The 21,469-nt window shown below is 41.7% G+C and overlaps 1 protein-coding gene across 1 annotated transcript in view; it reads left to right on the top strand.

Moving 5' to 3' along the window:
- Positions 1-12,859, top strand: part of SIM1 (SIM bHLH transcription factor 1) — a 75,915-nt gene extending 63,056 nt beyond the window's left edge. The window contains exons 9-11 of the mRNA XM_053283514.1: positions 262-427; positions 7,557-7,962; positions 12,126-12,859. Of these exons, the coding sequence (XP_053139489.1) occupies positions 262-427; positions 7,557-7,962; positions 12,126-12,859 (1,306 nt within the window). The remainder of the gene's footprint in view (positions 1-261; positions 428-7,556; positions 7,963-12,125) is intronic.
- Positions 12,860-21,469: the final 8,610 nt, after the last annotated feature.

The raw sequence follows: 21,469 nt of genomic DNA, 5'->3' as shown, positions 1-21,469 counted from the left end.
AATAAACTGAGGCCCAAACTTCCTTGAGGTCTGAGGTTCCTTCCTCTCTTCATTCCTGTGCTCCCACTTGCTTCTTTCCTCTTTCAGTTTGGAAAGAGACACACATTTATTACAGGTTTATATGTTTTATAAGAAGTTTATTTTAAAAGATTTTAAGAGGTTGCATAAAATGAAAGCTTGGTGAGTTAAACATGAGTTGTCTGAGATGGTATAACAATAAATATATATTATTTATGCCTTCCACTTATGCCTTTTATCCAGGGATACAGAATACAAAGGCCTACAGCTCTCATTGGATCAAGTTTCAGCAACAAAGCCTTCATTCCCATATGCCAGCTCCACTCCAACTATAACTGACAATAGAAAAGGAAGCAAATCACGTCTCTCAAGTACTAAGTCAAAGCCTAGGACATCACCATACCCACAGGTATGAGTAATACAATCCCCACCCTCTTGTATTTAATTTCTTTATAAAATTGTACAATCCCCACCCTCTTGTATTTAATTTCTTTATAAAATTGTATTTAATTTCTTTATAAAATATTCAAAATGGCTGTATGTTTCTATGAGCGCTAGATGTTTCTCTTAATTAGAGCAAAATAATACATTACTCAAAGGGTGGCACTGTCAGGTCATTTAGGGGAGCCTAAGATGCATTGATTGAGAATATGCAAGTGACGCATGCACTCTATGTTTGCATTTTCTGTGTCATGTCTAAAGGAGGCTTTTGCACATATTTCCCTTTGGTAAGATACACAAGTTCGAGATGCTTATGAAGTTCATCTAGGTCCCAGAGAGAGAGAGAGGCATGAGTTCCAATAAGCAGCCACTTGAAAAGGCATTGTGTTGGGATACATAGGGAAAACTGCTCCCCACTTGCTAAATATAAGAGAACCATTGCCTGGGGTGCCTCCATGCCCAGTTAATAGGAGTAATTTTATATGTTCATGTAATAAATGAATTCCCTAATTCTGGGACTACAGCTAAGAATGTTCTTCCTTGCACCTTCGTCCACAAATAAAGGGGACAGTAATTACGTCATCCTCATAAATTTTGAAAAGATGGAGAGCTCTTAAAGAGAGTGATGCTTCTTGAGATATGACCATAAAGCAAGGCTGCACAACTTCAGTCCTCCAGCTATTGTTGGACTACAACTTCGATCATCCCAGAAACCGTAGCTAATAGTCAGGTATGACAGGATTTGTAGCCCAACATCTGTAGGAAGGCTGAAATTGGGCAGCCCTCCCATAAAGGATTCTAATGATCAAAATCAACACTTTGAATTGGGGCCAGAAACTAACTGGGAGCTAGTGCAAAAGCCATTGTTTTGACTGAATAGATTGCCACTTACTCTGTACCTTTGGGTTGTCATGTCAGGCATCTGCTGCAGCTTTGCAACCATCTTTAAGGGCAGCTCCATGTACGGCTCATGACAGTAGTCCATCTGTGAGGTTATAAAAGTATGGACTGACCTCCAGAAAAGCACTGCAAAACAAAAATGGCTGATTCTGATGAAGCTGGGGAAAAATATCTCTAGCTATAGCTGCTATCTGGATATCCAACGGCAGGCCTTGATGACTTCTAGCAAGTGCAAGTGTTCACCCCATCTCTCAGCATTAAATCTCCTACCTTCAGAAGACATGCACTTCAGCCATGATTTATATATTAAATTTTTTAAATGATCTAGAACGATGTTCAAGAAAACTGAAACAGAAATGCAACAATAGTATCATAGAAGTCAAAACAGCAAATAGTAGTGATAAAACCAGTAACCCGCCTCCACTGAAATGCCTGCTGAAACAATGAATTATATTTAGACTATAGCTCTATTTCCACATTGTATTCAACACTTGTCCAAGTGTAGAGTGTACACAAGTACCAATCTGTACACAGGTACAGTTATTAACCCTTTATGTTGAACACAGGTATCTCAATATACTTCCTCTGTAGGAATATACTTCCTATCATGCATTTTAGGAACCCGTACCTTTACTTTTTAAATGAACACAGGTACATTCGTTCACACAAACACAGGTACAAGTGTACAGAACTCTGCACACTGTACATCATAATGTCTGAATAGCACTTAGGCCTGAGTTGAAATAGAGGGTACTTTTCACTAACACTTTAACCCCCCTGTGAAAAATGCCCCCACTTTCAGTAAATGAGCAGGGGTGTTGAAAGGCACGAAACTGTTAATGAATCCGGTTAGATAAATTTGATAAAAGAAACATTGCCCTCACTCTGAAGTGGCATTTTTGCCCTCAGTGATGTCATCATGTATTTCATTCTAGTTGGCTAAGCGGCATAGTGATAGCATCGTGCTCAGTGTGTGATCCCTATTTAGCTCAGAGTGAGGACAATGTGATCTAGAAAGCTTTGCGCTTACTCTGAATTGGCTCTTTTTGCCCTCAGTGACATCATCACATAGCCAAATCTGGCTACATGATGACATCACTGGTCCCAGGAAGAAGACCAAGTTAAGGAAAAAATGGTGCTGAAGCAGCAGCTGATCAGGATACAAACAGGCTGTGAACAGAGCATGAACAAGGTCAGCAAAGGGGTGTGTGTGTTTCAGGGAATAAAAGCAAAATGTGAGCACCCTGAAATTATTGACAGATGAACATTTGGGGCAGCCCTAATTCATGCACGTTAGAGTTCCACTGCCTTAGGGCTACCAAGCAGAGAACCTGCGTTGCCTATATCAGCTATATCCTCAATTTCAGGGAAATGTTCCTAAGTTAAAAATCTTTCTGCTTTTGGTCCCATAAATTGTTTATTGCAGATGCTTATTGCTGTGTTGCAAGTTTCAGTACTGATGCTCATGTTTAATGTTAAACTTCTACATAGTCCTTGAAGCAAAGCTACAATTGCCATCAAACATAACAAAGTATCCATGCTGGCTGCTAGTCTATCATCAAAGATGCATACTGTACAGCAGAATGTTTCTTCACAGCCAACCTTTTTGTTTTTACTACCTCCTTATTTGTCACAACTGAACATTCTGCTAAAATAATACAATACAGAACCTGTAAATGACTTCTAGTGGGTGGATTTATTTTGCATTTAGCATCAATTTGCATGTCATGTGACTTGCCATTTCATTCTGGAAAACTGGTTATACACAGTACAGGTTGTCAACGGATGCTAGCAGTTCTACCTGCAATGTGGAGTGCATTTTAAACCTCACCTTTAAAATTGGCACAAAGTGGTGTGCATTATGGATTTGAAATGGAAGTAAAGGGATAAAAATGGAGATATGAACTCTTAAGGGGTGACTTGAACCATGTTGGCAAAAAAAGTCAACCCAATCCAGGACAAGTTAAACAGGAGATAAAGCAGAGTTCAGTGCCATTGAATTCAATGGGTAATATTGGCTTGAATCCAAGGGGTCTGATTTATCTAGGCTGTGTATTGTCTTTCGCACTTCCTTGGTCTTTACATTGTAATTAAATTGTAATTTAATGAATACTTAGATCCTGCTTCTTTTGCTTTTAAAAGGAAAGCATCTATAGTAATTCTATTGCCAGTTCCCTTAAAGCAGGCAGATCTCCCATTGATGAAAAGGGCTGTATAAATAGATTTCATATACCAGATTTCACATAGGTATAGAGCCCTTATCAAGCTTTAGTAACATTCAGACCAAAGCAACAATATCCTTTTTATTGAAAAAAGTGAATCCCAAACTGGTGGAGACACACTAGCAGCAGAGGTTGTTTTAATGGTCATGCTGTCTTTAATCTAAGCCTTTCACCATCTGTTCTGCCTACAACAGTGAATGCAAAAAGAACATATTTTACATTTCAGGGTTACATTAGTAAAAAGCAAGATAAAAGTGATTTAAAAGCATGCATATGTTCTCAGTACAATGCAGACTGCATTTGTGATTTCCCCCTCATGTTTAAGACACAAATCACGGGGAGAGTTGCTAATGCCCAGTGCAGCAGACGTTTTTGATGGCAAGAGGGACTTTACGGAGAAAAAGGCCTCTTCCCTTTGCATGCTCTGACATGTTGACAGGAACATATTGCCAGGCCACATATACTGGTTTTTAAATATCTGGCAACAAATGTGAAGCCAGTCCCTGAAGTCCACAGTAGGATGGGTGTTAAGATCAACAAGATAAGGAGGGACACAGAAGGTTTGTGTGCTATTGCTGAAAGTTATCTGGAAGAATGTGGTGGTGTTTAGCAGCTTAATAAAGCTACAGCTCCGTTTATACAGGCTTAAGTGCCATTGAAATCTACTGCATGCTGGATTGTGGCTAAGCTTTCTCAGCCTCCTTTCTGAACATAAGTGTTATATAGCTTTGTAACTGGTAAGTTGATATGTTTCTACTGAATCGATTCTTGTTGTTAAGAGACTGAGAGTGTAAGCCTTGGAGCTCTTTCAGCCCCCACTCTCAAAGAGCTATACTCATAAAATGTATCAATTTTCCTTCTTTCCCCCACCCCCGCCCGTCTTGATATGTATATAAAGCTTAGGTAAAGAGAGATCATGAAAGGCTGCCCCATTTTGGCTGCAGTCCAGAGACTACTTAGGGGAGAGTCACATGACCTGTTCATTTTAAGAGGACTTTTGTAGTTGCCTTGCCAGGGTGATCTACAAAGAATCTCTCTCTGTGCGTGTGTGCGCGCGCTTTAATGAGCTAAAGTGCAGAGTTTTATCTGAGACAGCGCTCAGCCCCAGAACCTGTTTATAATGCTGGTGGGGCTCAGCCTTGAATTCTTTTAGTGAGACACGCAGGGGCAACTCAATGCTAAATATCAGTGAGTGGAGGCAAAACTTTCAAGCCAGAGGGATGTGACTTCCACACAGATATGAATCCTGACATCTCTCCTTTTAGAAATGACTGTTAGGAGCTCTGACACTTGAGCCAGGAACATCATGGTTGGAGGCCTAGAAAATGTATGGTCTGAGGCTTAGCTTGTTGAGCTACTGTGGAGCGTGACTGCTTGGGCATCAGAGCCCCCTAGAGTCACAGAATAGACCAGACAGTCTGCAACATTGGAACCTGAACATAGGAACATAAGAAGCTGCCGTATACTGAGTCAGACCATTGGTCCATCTAGCTCAGTATTGTCTTCACAGACTGGCAGCACCTTCTCCAAGGTTGCAGGCAGGAATCTCTCTCAGCTCTATCTTGGAGCAGCCAGGGAGGGAACTTGGAACCTAGATGCTCTTCCCAGAGCGGCTCCATCCCCTGAGGGGAATATCTTACAGTGCTCATATGTGGTCTCCCATTCAAATGCAACCAGGGCAGACCCTGCTTAGCTAGGGGGACAAGACTCATGCTTGCTACCACAAGACCAGCTCTCATTGAAACCAGGCAGTATGAAGTCTCTGAATTGACCAGGTCTGGTACTACTATTGCTATGAATTTTTACATACTGCTTTTCAACCCAAGTTCACAAAATGGTTTACACAGCAAAATAATAAATAAATAAAATTAAATAAAGATGGCTTCCTGTTCCAGAATTGCTCACAGTCTAAAAAGAAAATCAGGTAGACACCAGCAACAACCACTGAAGGGATTCTGTGCTAGGGTTGGTGAGGGACAGTTCTCTCCCTGCTAAATACAAGACAATCACGACTTTAAAAGGAACTTCTTTGCTCAGGATATTCATATGAAGAGGCCACACTCTTGCTCTTGCCATGTTAACTGACCAGCACCTTCCGCCTTTTGCACTAAAATGTGTTGCCAGATTTGGCTTATTTTAAGCCAAATCCTGGGTTATGGTCCATTTGACCCACGAGCATACCCCTTAGGTTCTACACACACACACACACACACACACACACACACACACACACACACACACACACACACACACCCACCACCACCACCACCACCACCAGCTGCAGCAACTGTCTTCAGGGATCCTTGACTGAATAACAAAGCCTTCAGGTCTAGATTTAGGTACAGTGGCCCCAACCTGGTCCTGATATGAGTCATTATATTTAGTAATGCTGGTAATCTCATCATATGGGGTTTCTTTTTTATTTTTCTGTAAAAAAAAAATCAGAATTGCTGAGTGATTAACTTAGCAATGAAGTAAGTTGCATAGAAGTTTGGGTTTTGCATCACCTCTAGTACATGTAAACAATTGTGTGAATCTATGTTTATCTTGGAGTGGTCTCATTAAAAGCCCTCCTGTGGTTTATGAAATGAATTGGACTGAATATGTGCTTGGCTGGCTGGGGTTTGTGGCTAGTGAATTGCACCTTCCGTATACTGAATTAGTTTTATTGACTCCAGCAGCACCACTCTTGAATAAATTCAGTCTTGAATGGTTGAACTTTTGCATTTGTATGCATGACCAACAGGGAAAAGCACAGTCTAAGCTGTTTCTTCATCCTACCCCTAAAATAAACTTCTCTTGAAGTTTTTCTTGGGATAAAAGGAACACCAGTGACTCTAGTGATGCCTTCCTTAGCCAATGCTAACTCCCATATCACTTATCGTTTTGCTGGCACATGGAATTAGCACACTGGATGTCAGCCCTTGCTTCAGGAAGTGCCAGTCCATCTTTGTCAGGATTTAGCAGTCCAACAGGAAGCACTTGAATGATGAGAAATAGTCAGAAATAGCTCATGCGAATGCCCTAGTGCTTCTTTGGTGCCAGTAGTCCTTTTAGTTGGGAAGGTGATGATTGATTTCAGGCACAGCTCCAGGCCAAAGCAGCTCTTAGTTTTTGTCCCAGTTGTTATCTTGTAATTTGACTGGGCAAGCAACATAAAAGCTCTAGGAGAGTTGATATGTGGAAAATGAGCAGAGCAGAAACAACTTCCAAATATGGCTGGAATAGCTTCCCCATCTCCTCCCATTCCTAACTGCCAAAAGGCAACTTAAGCTCAGTTTGGCAGTTTATGTGTGGTTATTCCTTGACCAGATGAGTATATTTCTTCTTCAAGAGAACAATCTGATTCCTCCCTTCCAAAATATTTCCACCTTCTTCTTGGAGGAAAAGGCATATTTATCTTAAGACTGGCTAAATATCACAAAACCACATGTCATGCCATGTTATCGCATCCATTCATTTTAGCCAGCCTGCTGAAGGAGAGGATCATCTTCTGCAGATTCAGTTATTTTAAAACAGGTTACAAGAAGCCAAGATTTTTGCATTTGGATATCATGGTGATCCTGGCTTATTTTAAACCACCATGCATTAAAGGGAGTAGCGAGTGCATGGGCCCAAAGCTCAGGGCATCATACAAAACCATGGTGTAATTATCATTCTCCATGACATCTGAGCTGGGCCAGGACCTCAATGCAGAAAGCTCCATAGCATTGTGTGTGCAATGAGTTACCAGTTAGAAAGTAGATATCTTCATTCACCAACCACTTATACAAGAATATGTGGCAGTAGCTTGACTGTCCTTTTGAGTTAAGGCACTGATTTGTGTACAGAACTGGAATATGTGGCACTAGCTTGCCTTAGTCCGTTTGAGTTTGTGCATTAGTTTGTGTACTGAAATCAAACACTCAGTAAATCAAACTGCTGATGAGACTTTCCCTTATGCCTGATTTCTTCTGTTTTCTTTTTGTGCTACAGTATTCTGGATTTCATACAGAAAGATCTGAATCTGACCATGAAAGCCAATGGGGTGGAAGTCCACTGACTGACACTGCTTCTCCACAATTAATGGATCCTGCTGAAAGGCCAAACTCCCAGCATCATGATGTCTCCTGTGCCTATAGACAATACTCAGACCGTGGTTCTCTCTGCTATGGCTTTGCACTTGACCACTCTAGGGTGGCTGATGAGAGACACTTCCATACGCAGGCCTGTGAAGGTGGCAGGTGTGAGGCTGGCCGATACTTCCTTGGCACACCACAGTCTGGAAGGGAAACATGGTGGGGTTCTCGATCTGGCCTTCCCCTGACCAAATCTTCTCCTGAGAGCAGAGAAACCTATGAGAACAGCATGCCTCATATAACTTCCATTCACCGGATTCATGGTAAGTGGATTAAAAAAAAAGCATATATAAAAATACTTACTGGGAGACCGGTTGTGTTAGCAACACTGAATTTCATTTTTAAAGGCATGTCTAGGGTGATTGCAGCTTGCTTATTTGTGAATCCTACAGCCAAGTCAGGGGGCATGTTTCCTGATTAGTCCCTTGTAGGTCCCATGTTGGAATGAATCCAGTGCCGGGCCAATGGAACTGGATCGAACACCTGCCCCAAGTATGATGCTAAAAGAGTGTCAGATGGCCCTCCTCTTAGTCACAATATCTTTTATGCCACTATTTTCATAGCCACACTATGTGCTGCAGAATATACCCATCTTCCCTGTTGCCACCAAGATGGCTGACTAGTGATTGCTCTGAGTCCTCCCACCCACCACCATATGAGTGGCAGCACATTTCCTATATCCCCTCCATGCACTGCCACGATGTGACTTGTGGGTTAGGAGAAATTGGCTGGCTAGACACTCCAAGCCCAGATGTCTTGTGAATGTGGTTCCTCAAAAATTACTCTTGTGTGCCTATGTTGGGCAGAATGAGGCCAAGCATGGCAGTTTGCAGCTCAAAGAGTCTGCAGGTGAGAGGAGTTTCTTGTTGAGAGGATGGAGACTGCAGTTTAGACAAGGGTCAGAAGGGCTCTGCCATTTCTTTACAATGTCTCCCCTGAAAAAGGCTAATTGTTGGCAAATCACAGTTTGTAAGGCAGCAACTTAGGCTTCTGGGGTTCTGTTCTCTCCTTGGGATGCTTTGGCTGCAATTCTGCTACCACCATGAATATTATTATGTGAGATCAGTAGATTAGATGTTGATATTCTACAGAGTTATGTGTGAATTCACATTTTAGCCATGAAGCAAATTGGGTGGGCACTGGCAGAGTAAAAAAAAGTTATTCCATATATCTTGCAGTGCTACTCATCCCTTTCTGTAGATGTGCCTTTGTACATGTTGTCCATTGGAGTTCATTGGGATGCTGAGCTTACATTCTGAGCACTGGAATATATGTGGCAACAAAACAAGATAAATTTTCTTGTAATCTTTAATTTTGTCACAACTCAATTTAACTTCTCTCTTCCTTTTAAAGGAATAACGTAAGGTTCTGTTATTTAGCTCTGTCACATGGGTGACAGTTACTTGTATGGCAGTGACAGACCTGGGGCAGCATCCAGACTAGTATGAGTGGAATTCTTTTGCTCTTAAGAGAGGGACAGGGACAGTCTTTGCTGGTTCTCCCTTTGCATTGCAGCCGCCCTATGCATAACCTTGCTGGTTAAATAACACATAACACATTTTGTGTTATAACAAATAACACATTTTGCAGTGTAGGGGACTGCAATGGGAAGCAGTGTATAGGTGAAAATCACCTCTTTCCATTTGTGTGAGTGGAAGAGATTTGCTTATGCAAGTACTAGTCTTGAGGCTTTCCATACAGTTTGGGTATAATGCAGTTGTTTAAGGTTAGGTTGCTCTTCCTTTTAATTTTTATTTATACATGTACATTCCACCTTTTTTCAATCCTAGAAATCAGGACAGCATCACCTAGCATCAGGCAGTTATACATCCAAGCACTGACGAGTCTAATATAGGACCGGGGAGACCTGAGTTCAAATCCCCATTCAGCCATGATACTTGGCTGGGTGACTCTGGGACAGTCACTCCTCTCTCAGCCTAACCTACTTCACAGGGTTGTTGTAAGGAGAAATTTAATTATGTTGTACACCACTCTGGGCTCCTTGAAGGAAGAGTGGAATATAAATGTAAAATAAAAAAATAAAATAAAATATGTATCACATACCCTCAAATCATACCCTAGAATGCAAGAGATCTCTTATTCTGTTTTTTGCCTAGAATACTACTACTACTACTGATATTTATATACCACTCTTCAACAAAATTCTCAAAGTGGTTTACAAAATACAAAAAATAAGATGGATCCCTGTCCCTAAAGGGTTCACAATCTAAAAAGAAACATAAGGCAGACAAAAGAAACATAAGGCAGACGGGAGGGATGCTGTGCTGGGACTGGATAGGGCCAGTTGCTCTCCCCTGGCTAAATTTTAGAGAATCGCCACTTTAAAAGGTGCCTCTTTGCTCAATTAGCAGAATAATTAATGGGGTCTATTTCATTTGCTTAAGAATAACCCCTTCTTTATCATGGCAATCTGATTTTGCCCATCGATTGCATGGAAAGAGAATATTTAGGTTTGGGGTGCGGCTTTTTATTGATTTCAGAAAGGCACCTGTAATGTGAACCATTCCAACTGCCTAGTCCTATAATGTTTGTTTGGAAACTAGTTCTGCTGGGTTCAATGGGAAGTTTGCAGCAGGAAGAGCAATGCTGTAATGTCACTAGCACTGGTACCCAGAACTGCCAACTTTGCTACAAATAGTCCATGGATTTAGATGGGTAGCACTGCATCCTAATGTCCATTGAGTTTTGCTGTCAAAATTTTTGAATATCAAGTGAAAGAGAAGAGGTCCAAATTCAAAATGGACTTGACTAGTGCCAAGGCTTATTGGAAAAGCGAAATGCTCATATTTTTTCAACTATCATTGACTGTGGAACTATTTCAACTTGAATGTTAATGCAAATATCAATAAATACTGGGGGTAAACAGGTCAACTGATCATTCTGTGTTGCAATATAATGTAACAGCTGAATGACACAGAAATCCTTGCAGATGGAACATGATTGGAGTGTTGTTGGAGATGGAGCATGGGAGGTTCAGCAACCCAAATATTCTCCAGCCATCATGATATTGTGGTACAAACCAATAGAAAATAAAAAATCCAGAAATCTGGCTATACAGAATATATAGATTATGTTGATCTCTGCCAGCTGCATGGATCAACTGAGAATCAGCATTGGTTGCATCACCATGCCTCTTTATTGATACATTGTAGTTGATCTTCTAAATTAGAGCACCCTAATATAAATATAAGATTGACAAATATCTATCTATCTATCTATCATCTACGTGATATATATATCTCTAGGTGGTGTACACGATTTAAAATACAACTAATATAAAACAGAGTAAAAGTAGTTAAAACAATTTCACAGAATAAAAACAGTTGAAATAATTTCATGGAATAAAAACAATATAACAATTACATTATTTGGCATTGTGATTTATGGTGGTAAAACCCTGTCACTGATTGCCTGAGCTGGGGTGGTGACATGCAGTGTTCAGTTTCTCAAGGAAGTAAACAGTTTGCAAACCAATTTATTTGAGGGAAGGGAAAGTTGTAAAATTGACTGACTATGACTAAGAAGAGATCCTAGGGCACTGGCACAGGGAATCTAAGGGACAAGGGAGCCTGTTGGCAAGGATGCTAAAGGAAGGGTGCAGAGCAGGCAATGGACTGAAGAACAGAAATCAATTGAAATGAGTCTTGAGGACAGGGTCCAAAGAAATTAAGGCAAAAAGTGACTAATTGGTGAGGGGGTTCTGAAGCAACTCCACATTTAGAATCAGGAGCGGCGTGCCCAATGGGAGAAGGAGAAAGGAGTGCTAGGAAGATTTGTCATGTGACAGGATAGCTAAGGAAAATAGGAGGAAAGTGGGGAGTGGCCTGAAAAGCAGGAACCCGAGGAGGTAATGGCAATGGAGACATGGAGTTGAAGAAAGGAAAGACCAAGGAGAAAAAAGGACTTGAGCAAGACTATAAATAGGCCCTAGAGCAGGACTGCACAACTTCAGCCACCTTGCCAATGTTGGACTACAACTCTCATGCCTGACTATTGCCACTGTAACTGGGATGATGGGAGTTGTAATCTGACAACAGCTGAAAGACCAAACTTGTGGAGCCTTGCCCTAGAGATAGGAAGGGGCGGCATGCAGGAAGAAAGGGGATAGGAAAGGGAGGAACCAAAGGGCCATGTTGTTGCTAGGTCTATAGTCCTTGCTAGGATTTCTCTCAGTTGTGCCTTCTGCTGACACTGCAGCATTATGACCTGGCAATCCCAAATGGACTGCAAGTGCCAAGAAGCACTGGGTGGGCAGGGCTTGATTTTACAGTTCTTTGGCCGCAGGCTTCTCATTCTGGGAAGCATTATGTTCCAACTAGAAATGCATAAAGTTCTGAATGTTCTGCTCTCCTCTGCGTATGGCCCAATGCTGAATGCTGATCTCCTTTCTCTATCCACTTTCCAGGAAGAGGGCATTGGGATGAAGACAGTGTTGTTAGCTCCCCAGACCCTGGTTCTGCTAGTGAATCAGGTGACCGATACCACTCTGAGCAGTATCAGGGCAGCCCACATGAGCCTAGCAAAATCGAAACTTTAATAAGAGCGACTCAGCAAATGATTAAAGAAGAAGAAAACAGGCTACAATTACGGAAATCGACCCCCAATCAGCTGGTTTCAATTAACGGAGCAGGAAAAAAACACTCTGTTTGTTTTGCAAACTACCACCAGCAGCAGCAGCTGAGAGGAGACGTCTGCCGGGTCCCTAGCATTACCAACACGTCTCCCTGTGAACACACGCAGCAACGAGATGGGAAGATGATGAGCCCTCATGAAAATGACTATGACAACAGCCCCACAACGCTGTCTAGAATAAGCAGCCCTAATTCTGACCGGATTTCCAAATCAAGTTTGATACTAGCTAAAGACTACCTGCACCCAGACATGTCCCCTCATCAAACTCCAGGGGATAACCCAGCAGGTTCCCCAAACTATTTTAGTTCTCATAGGCAGTACTTTGATAAGCATGCATACACATTAACGGGATATGCCCTGGAGCACCTTTATGATAGTGAAACTATTAGAAACTATTCTTTGGGTTGCAATGGATCACATTTTGATGTGACTTCTCACCTACGGATGCAGCAAGATCCAGCCCAGGGACACAAGGGGACATCCGTTATAATAACAAATGGAAGCTGATGGGTGTTCTTTTCCCCCTTTTCTTTTTTAAACAATGTGTGTTAGGAATGTCTCTTTGCAGTAATAACAGCTGACTGGCAGAATGTTTCCATACCCTTGTTGTTACCAGCGTTTGGCAAACTACAATGCACTAGAGAGAATACTTGTAAGGTCCTGAGGCGCTGTTGGTTTACCCTCTTTTAAAAATGCACTGGTATCAAGGTTACAGTAAACAGAGCTAAGTTTAAATCATGATGGATGCACCACATTGTGGAGGAGATCTAGCTGGGAGCATTTGTGATATGTTGAGTGATCCATTGTGTCCATTATGTAGGAAATGTGTGATGAAGTGGTTGAGGGCAGAATTTGTAAGCTGCTTGTGCCCCTCAGGCCCTATCGAAACAAAACCACTATGCACCCTGTACATACAAAAAAGAGAGAGAGTGTGTGAAATGTATACTTTAAAATGCAAAGCAACATGTGTTTATTCAATGTTTGTACTCTTTCTATTCCCCATTGGCTTTACAGAACCCATGCTTGGCCAGAAATGAGAACTTCAGTACAGTGGGTGGAATACTGGCAAATCTAGATATCTAGGCGCCTTACTTGGGCATAAATGCTACACAGCAAATATAGTCAGATGGAGAACTGTTTGCTCAGGCAAGCAGGAGGAACTGAAAGGCAGGGGCACGTTCTTAGCCTGGTCTGAGTAATGGAAGATGTGTAAATGATCGGGCACTGTGAATTGTGATCATGTTTGTAAAAGAATGCTACATTTTGGCAGTCTTGGGTAACATTGTTTTTACTGCCATAATCCCTGGCCACAATGGACAAAGGCCAAGGATGATGGGAGCTGTAGTCCAAAAATAAGAAGTTATCCATGACTGTATTTTGGGGAAGAAAAGAGTGAAAGGGAAGTACCCAAGCATAATTTGGTCCATAGCTCGGCATGCAAGGAACCCCTGTCCTCTTTCTAACTGTGAGTATGTTTTGGGAAAGAAGACCTTCCTGTTTGCTAAATAAATAATTGGGCAAGTCCAACCAAGAATGAGTTTGACAGAAAAGAAAGCCAGACTTCAAGATAGAAAATCTATTATTTGCGAAGAAAGTCATGGAACATTGAGACTGTTCTCATGGCATGAGTTGCCTGGGTTATTCTAGGCAGCTCATGTCATCTTGAGCCAGAGGCGTAACTATAGGGGGGGCAGGGGGGCACGTGCCCCGGGCACCATCTTTTCTGGTCACATGGGGGGCGCCGCCATGACCAAAATTTTTTTTAATTTTTTTAAAAAAATTTGTTAATATGTTTCCTGCTCAGTGCAGCAGCGCTGCAGCAGTCAAGGGAGCGTGTCAGCGCCCCCTCCCCCACGAGCGGTCCCTTCCGCACCGCCCGCGCCCCCCCATTGCTTTGCTGGCGCCTGGCGGCCAGTCAGTGGCCTGGCTTGGCAGCGGCGGCAGGCGCTTGTGTGGAAAAACCTAAGTATAATGTAGTATGTTGGGGAGGCACGGGGGGCGCCATTTCAGTGCTTGCCCCGGGCGCCATTTTCCCTAGTTACGCCTCTGTCTTGAGCACTGGGAGCCGTGGGCTTCCAGCTGCTTCAGAAGATGGGAGCCTGACTTTTTAACTGGCATTTTACTGAGGTAAAATGGACCTGTGGTTCGTTTTACCTCTGTAGGTGATCGCGTGAATCTTTTCTCGTAAAAAGGCTTCTGTCTGGCCCGCCGCCATTTCTAGCAGTGAGCTGGGGGTGGGGAAGAGTGGCTGGGCTTGTGGGAGGGGGAAGTCCTTTTGCCTTTGCTGCGCCGCTGCTCAGTTGGATGCGTGGAATGGCGAAGGCAAAGACGCCACCGCTTGTCCGCCAGTGAAAGCAGGCAAGCTCCTGCCTTCCCCGTAGACCACCCCATCGGTGGTGTGAGGTCATGAGAACAACCTCATTGTGTGAGGAATTAAAGGAGGAAAAAAGTACAGAAAAAAATCCAATAAAATGACACCATATGGTTGGTTTGCTCAGTTTAAAAATAATCTGAACATGGACCAAAGAGGTTATAAAGAATCAATCCTACTGCCTCCAGAGTCAGTGGAGGCAGTAGGATTGATTTTGATGAAAGCCGAAGGCTTGACTCATAGGCCCCGTTCCTAGCCATGTTTCTTGGAAGTCAACCTCCTTTCATTTCAATGATGTGTTTAGGATCAGGGTTTTCATCTGTGGACATTTCAGAAGGGCCTATTCAGTTCATTTTTGCTTCTGTAGTCTCCAGGAGTTGACACCGACTTGACAGCACACTTTACCTTTTAGTTCATAGGAGAAAATAGAATAATGTCGCTTCTACACTAGTATTGCTGAGGTACTGCTTTGAGCTGGAACTGGAGCAGATATTCCACACAGCACTTTAATATATCATTGTATTACCCAGCAATGCCCTACCCCATGGTCTCCTCTATGGCCTTCTTTACAGTCTACTCACAGATACATTTGATTCACCAGAGGTCCCTACCTCAGTTTATTGCTTGCAGTTGATTTGCTTCTTGTTATGCCTGGCTAAAATATTGGTGATGAATTGTCCCTTGAGCAGCAATTCAGAGAAACCATTCAAAGGATAATGTATCACTAATTTCCCAGGGGTCAACAGGGAGCAGTAAAACGAGCTGAAAATGAAAATGGGAGTGTTTAAATTAAAGACACAGGAGTCCCAAGAAGCCTAAACACACTTGGCCTGTCCACACTGAAAAGACAGGCGCTAAATCTGCAATTTATTACAAATAATCACCACAGATCAGATCTGAAAAAGCATGCAATAATTCAATAATATCAGTAAAAGGAGACTTCATGAAAAGTGAACGAGCAAAGAAAGTTAATTCTCGAATAAAGGACTAATGTGAAAGTAACCTAAGGATAGCCTATAAGAAAGAGAAATCATAAATTAATATGAAATCTATTGGAATCATCCAGTCTTCTGAAGGCCTTGCAGATGAAAGTTCAGCAAATGCACTGTTGCCACTTATTTGTTTCAGAGGATCCAGCCCTTAGCATAGTGCTTCTGCTTCATGGATATCATGTGTTCCCATCATTCAAATGGCATTGTTTTGTTTTTGGAGATTCACACGCAGATCCACCCCCTCCCTTTCGCTAGCACACTAATAAAGACAATAGTAAGTGTGGCATAGAATCTGGTTGTTTGTGTGTCAAAGGAGGAAGGGCTATCCTCTCCCCAGTTTGTGGAGATGGGATATTGCACTACTAGCATTGAATTTTGGCTAGTTTTAAATATAGCTTCAAAGGTGGGAGGGCAGTCTTTAAAAATGTGTTTTGTTTTAATCTGAAAAGGCCCTAAAACAAAGCCAGGTTTGCTCAGAGATTTGGAGAGAGATACCAAAGAAAGCCAAAGAACTCTCAACTGTTCTAAATGTGGTTAATGGAGAGCTATAGTGGGCAATTAATATAACACCTACCAGAGGAAATGGGGGGAGATCATTGTGATGATTAGTAGCCCCATTCTGTTTCACCCAAACTTGATGAAAGTTCTCCTGTTGAAGTCTTTTGTGTGAACTACCCAAACCCCTCTGTTCTGTTTACACAAACTTCAGTTGCCTTTGTGTGTTACAATGAAAATTACAATGAGGTGGCTTCACACGTTGTGAAAAGCAAATGCACAAGTATATCTTGTGAAACCACTCTTGGAAAGCTAGCACTATAGCTGTAGTCCTAAGTCATTAACTTGGAAGCATGTCTCATTGAGATTTGCTTCAAGGAAATGTGTTTACAATGTAGTTATTAGTCAATTACTAAAATGAAATAAGCACTATGATCTGACAAACATGTACAATTTAATATAGAAGAGCATAAAACTAAACTACTAGAAAAGGTATCATTTACCTTCAAGTAAATATGTGGAAGCAATTTAATGCATAAATCAATAATAAATGCCATCCAGTCAAAGGATATGCACATTTAAGTCCTATGTGCTTAAATACAATCAGCAGGGCTTTAAAATATTTGCTTTTGGCTTGATCATGCCCAAGGAATAATAATTTAAAAAAAGATTCATATACAATACAAAGACAAGTGACCACTTAGATAAAGACAAGCAACATTTTAGGGTGTTTCACTGTTATGGATTTGAAATCTCTACAATATTATTTTTTTGATTCTGAATTTTAACAAAATGTCCCCCCCCCACTACTCCTTGTGTCAGTGGTTTCAAAGGTATACACCTTTCTTACCTCTCTAAGATTGCAATTCTAAGCATACTTTCTTAGGAGTCAGTCCCATTAGACAGAGTGGCTGACATCCAGACTAATGCAGTGCTGGTGCTAGTGTGGAGAGGTGATATTCATCTCCTTCTCCCTTGCTTTGAAGCCTGCTGAAAATATGTCCCTGAATATGCAGTCCTCAAATGTCTTCAACAGGTACAGTAGTAGTCTGCAAAATGAAGGGGAAACTAATTAAAATTGCTGCTCCCTCAGAGTACCAGTACAGTGTTAGCAGCACAAGCACAGTGTTAGTCTAGATGTCAGCCAGTGAGATTTACTTTTGAGTAATGTGCACACGATCAACAATTTTTTATCCGGAGTTGGTGGCTCACATTCTGTGCAGTGTTAAAAGTGTGGAACAAGAGCTCTATCCCTGGAAAGGACTTCATTGGAGCTCATCCCAGAGCATTACCAAGCAGCCAAACATGCACAGAGGAGAGGGGGATGGGGTAGTGATTTGCACCACTCTCTTGTCCCTACAAAAGTACTTTTGGACTTTAGGGCCATTCAGCCTTCAGGGACATATTTCTGAAGCAAATAGGTACTTTTGGAGGGAGCAGAGAGCTGTGAAAATAGCTGCTCTTCCCCTTTCCATCTGTTTGGCTGCTTGGCAATGCTCTGGGTCGAGCTCTGATGCAGCCTCTTCTGCAGATGCGGCTCCTGTCCAACACTTCTAACACTGCACAGAACGTGAGGCAGTGAAAAAACATGCAATACCTCATAATTTAATATTGAATGGATAACTATTGGTTCTACTATATTCCAAGATTAAGTCCATTCTCTCAAATTCAGGATTCCAAACTACAGATACAATTTGTGCATTAACAGAGGGAGGGCAGATTGATTGATAAAACATTGATTCCATGTTTTAGGAATTAAGATAATTATTGACCCAATTCAGATATAGTAGCAAGCTAAAGTTTGTACCTAAGAGTACAAGCTGATATGATACCCCCTCCCTTTATATATGAGGGAAAGAGATATAAAGTTTCCATTTGTACAGTTGCCTGTTTCATTCAAGTACAAAAAACTCTGTTTTGCTTAAACTACAGTTAGATCAGATTCTGGTCTGATACCTAGCTTGTTAACTAACAGTGGATTCAACAAAAAACACAGTTTCCTGTATTTGGAATATGTGGTAAACTGCAATTTGTTATCCACCTCAAATAGAAGCTTTAAATTTTCTCCCTTTTGTGCATGAATCTTGTGCTCATGGTAGGAACAGTAAATTATTGTTTGTTATGTATGAACTGCAATAATCTTTAAACATATTTGGCCTGCTTGACCATAAATGAGAATCAAGAAGGCATTTTTTGTATGTTTCCATGTAGATGTGCTTGCCTCTTAGAGCCTACCTATTAGGCAAAACAGTTTGTTTGCATTACAGTAAAACTTTAAATTCAGTCCTGAAATTTCCCTTTAATGTTTTATATCTCAAATTATTTGCAACTTAACCCTAGCTGGTTTATTGTTTCATTTGAACTTTGATCATCTCTGCTGCTATGGATGTTAAAACTTATTTGAAATCTTGTTGATAGAAATCAACAAGAAAAGAAAAATAAAGTTTAGCATAGGCAATCAATCCATCCTTATTGCATGTATCCAACCCACATAGAGGTGATTCACATGCACAGCAGAAACCGGGCTAAGGAAGCCCAGTCCAGTTTCTGCTGCACGTGTGGACCACTGGGCTTGTGCCTGAGCCCAGTGGCTACAAGGTGGCAAACCCACTTATGTAGCCTCCCAGTTAAACAAGGTTAGGAAAGCAAGCACTCTCCTAACCCTGTTTTTCTGGTTGTGTGTTGGCTGCAGTTGCTTGCAGCCATGGTGGGCACACTCGGTGGGGAGGGGGGATCCCAATAATACACTGCACACTTGCAGTGGGGCTCGGTTCCTTGCACTCGACCCCTGGAGTAATTGGGCGAGGCACAGCGATGCACGGGTGGCCCACAGGAGAGTCACTACTCATCTGGGAGGGAGATCCGCCCAAGCAGGGAACTGCCACTGATAATCTGTGGGGAAGGTAAGCAAAACCCTCCTTCCTCACAGACCCACCCGAAGACTTCACATAGACCATGAGAAGAGCTTCATAATGTCCTAAAACTCATTAGAATCTAATATTTTTGTCTGTGTTTTGAGTAGTTGAATTATTATTTTTCTAAAGGATCAGCCTGCAAGTAATAGACTTAACTCCCTCTAATCAGCATGTTTTCCCAGGACAATGTACAGATATGACACAATGCATACTTCATGGCTTGTAAACGATTGCATCCAAAGATTTCTGTTTTATAAGGATTAACTTTCTAACCAGGAAGGCTTCCAAAACTAGATATAATTTTGCTCCTCTAATAGGGAGAGTTGGATTTGAGATGAGTTCAGAGGGACTTCCTGGTATGTCTATCTAGGACTGCAGTCCTAGATCTTCTATAAATATTGGTCAGGATCCAAACAAAATTAAACCCTTTTAAGTCCAATTGATTTCAGGGGGAGACTAAAGCATGTGCTTAAAGCCCTCCCACTAATACTCCAGACACAGGAAATGTGGTAGCTGGGGCCTCTTAATAAAACACGTGGGAAAGCCACGTGTTTTATTAAGATAAAAACAAAAACTGAAGATAAGAAAAACTGTTTCCAAGCGACTATAGATACAAACACTTTTTCAAGGTTATAATTTGCACCAATGCAATTCTAATGCAACAATGAATCATTACAGAGAGGTTTATTAAAATGTGTGTGCACCGTTTCCCCATTACAGTGAGTGCAATCCACAAGAGGTCACAAAGCTGCTGCTGTGAGGGATAAAACCCTGCTTCCTGAACCCACAGTGTGTGCAGTGGAGGGAGGGGATTCGGGAAGCAGTTAAGTCTTGCTCCACAGCCTCCTCTACCCAGCTGCAGATCAGGGTAGAGTATATTCCAGGCAAGTAGCAGTTGATGTGCTGCTCCAAACTCTTTGGGCACATGCTCATCCTTTCATCTTTCTTAATTGTGTTACTTGTAAGTCCTGTTGATTTCAAAAATACTTGCTTCAAAATAGGTGTATTCAGGATGGCAGTCTTGGAATGTGCCAGATGTGCACAACAGTGTTAATTGTCGAGATCATTTATTTTCTTCCCTGTCTGGCTTTTTCAACTTTTTTATTTCTGTGATTTATTTGATCTCTCAAAGACTACAACTAAGTTCTTTTGTTCTGACAAACTGGATAAGTGTTTTGGAATACTTGAAATTATTTCTTTTGATAGTTATAAAAGTGTATTAGCGTAAAGTTCTCAGCAGAGGCTTTTATCATTCAGTGGGAAGGCATTTATCATTCAGGATTAATGGATGCAGCAAATATTACAGTTTTTGTACTTCAGTGCAATGTGTCAAACCCAGTGGGATTGGGCCCAATCGCTTTTCTGTACTTGGATCACATTCACATGATGATACACTTAGTCCCATTGAGATGTTACAAAAGCGAAGACACAGGCTGACAGACTACTGGTACTACAGCAAGATATGTGTTTCACAGAGAGAGGTTGCTCTTCACATGGCCAGTGGCTTCCTGAGCAGCAGAGCATGTGGGCAAGGAAGCAGAGGAGTGATTTTCATTGATCTCCCATGCATCCAGAGGTGCTCTCTGCTTTTCAGAAATATGTCTCTGAGCATCATACATCCCTCAGGGACATATTTCTGAAAGGCTAGGAACACTTCTGAAGGCAGAGATGATCAGTGAAAATCACTCCCACCTTCTCCTTCCATGTACATGCTCAGTTACTTGGGAACTCTCGGGCTGTTAGAATGCAGCCTCTCTCTGTGAGGGTGCAGTTCCTGCTGTGTCCTTGGACCACTACTCTGGATGTCTGTTACTGTGCACAGCTTTTAAGTCCCACCCGCACACTAAAAACCTGCCACCTCCACAATTATGGCATCTGAAGAGAAAAATGCTATACTCACAGTGAGTTTCTCCCCACAGTTAGAATGCTGGGCAATCCCACTGTGCTGCATCATGAGAAGGATCTCTCCACAAGTACAGCATTTCTCTCTACAAATAAATTCTGTAAACAGGGAGAGTGGGTGAAGGGTTTTTTGGTTTGTTTGTTTGTGGCCATCCTTGGGTCTTCACTTCCATAATGCCTGAAACTAAAGTGAAACTAAAGTGCTAATGTGAATATTTGAAAAATATATATTGAAAATGTACATATCTGAATGTGACCATGGAGAACCAGTGAAACTTCCACATGTGCACAAATTATATTTGAATGCCGTCAGCTGAGTGCTGGACTTGTACAGATCCCATTGAAACAAAGCTCTGCAGGAGCAGTTTGTAAGGGATTGTGCCGTTAATGAGTATAGTTTACAGGTCTAAGACCTGAATATCCCCCTAATGTTCACATAAAG

This window comes from Hemicordylus capensis, chromosome 1, assembly GCF_027244095.1.
Source record: "Hemicordylus capensis ecotype Gifberg chromosome 1, rHemCap1.1.pri, whole genome shotgun sequence".
NCBI classification, from domain to species: domain Eukaryota; kingdom Metazoa; phylum Chordata; class Lepidosauria; order Squamata; family Cordylidae; genus Hemicordylus; species Hemicordylus capensis.
This window is presented reverse-complemented; position numbering and strand designations above follow the sequence as displayed.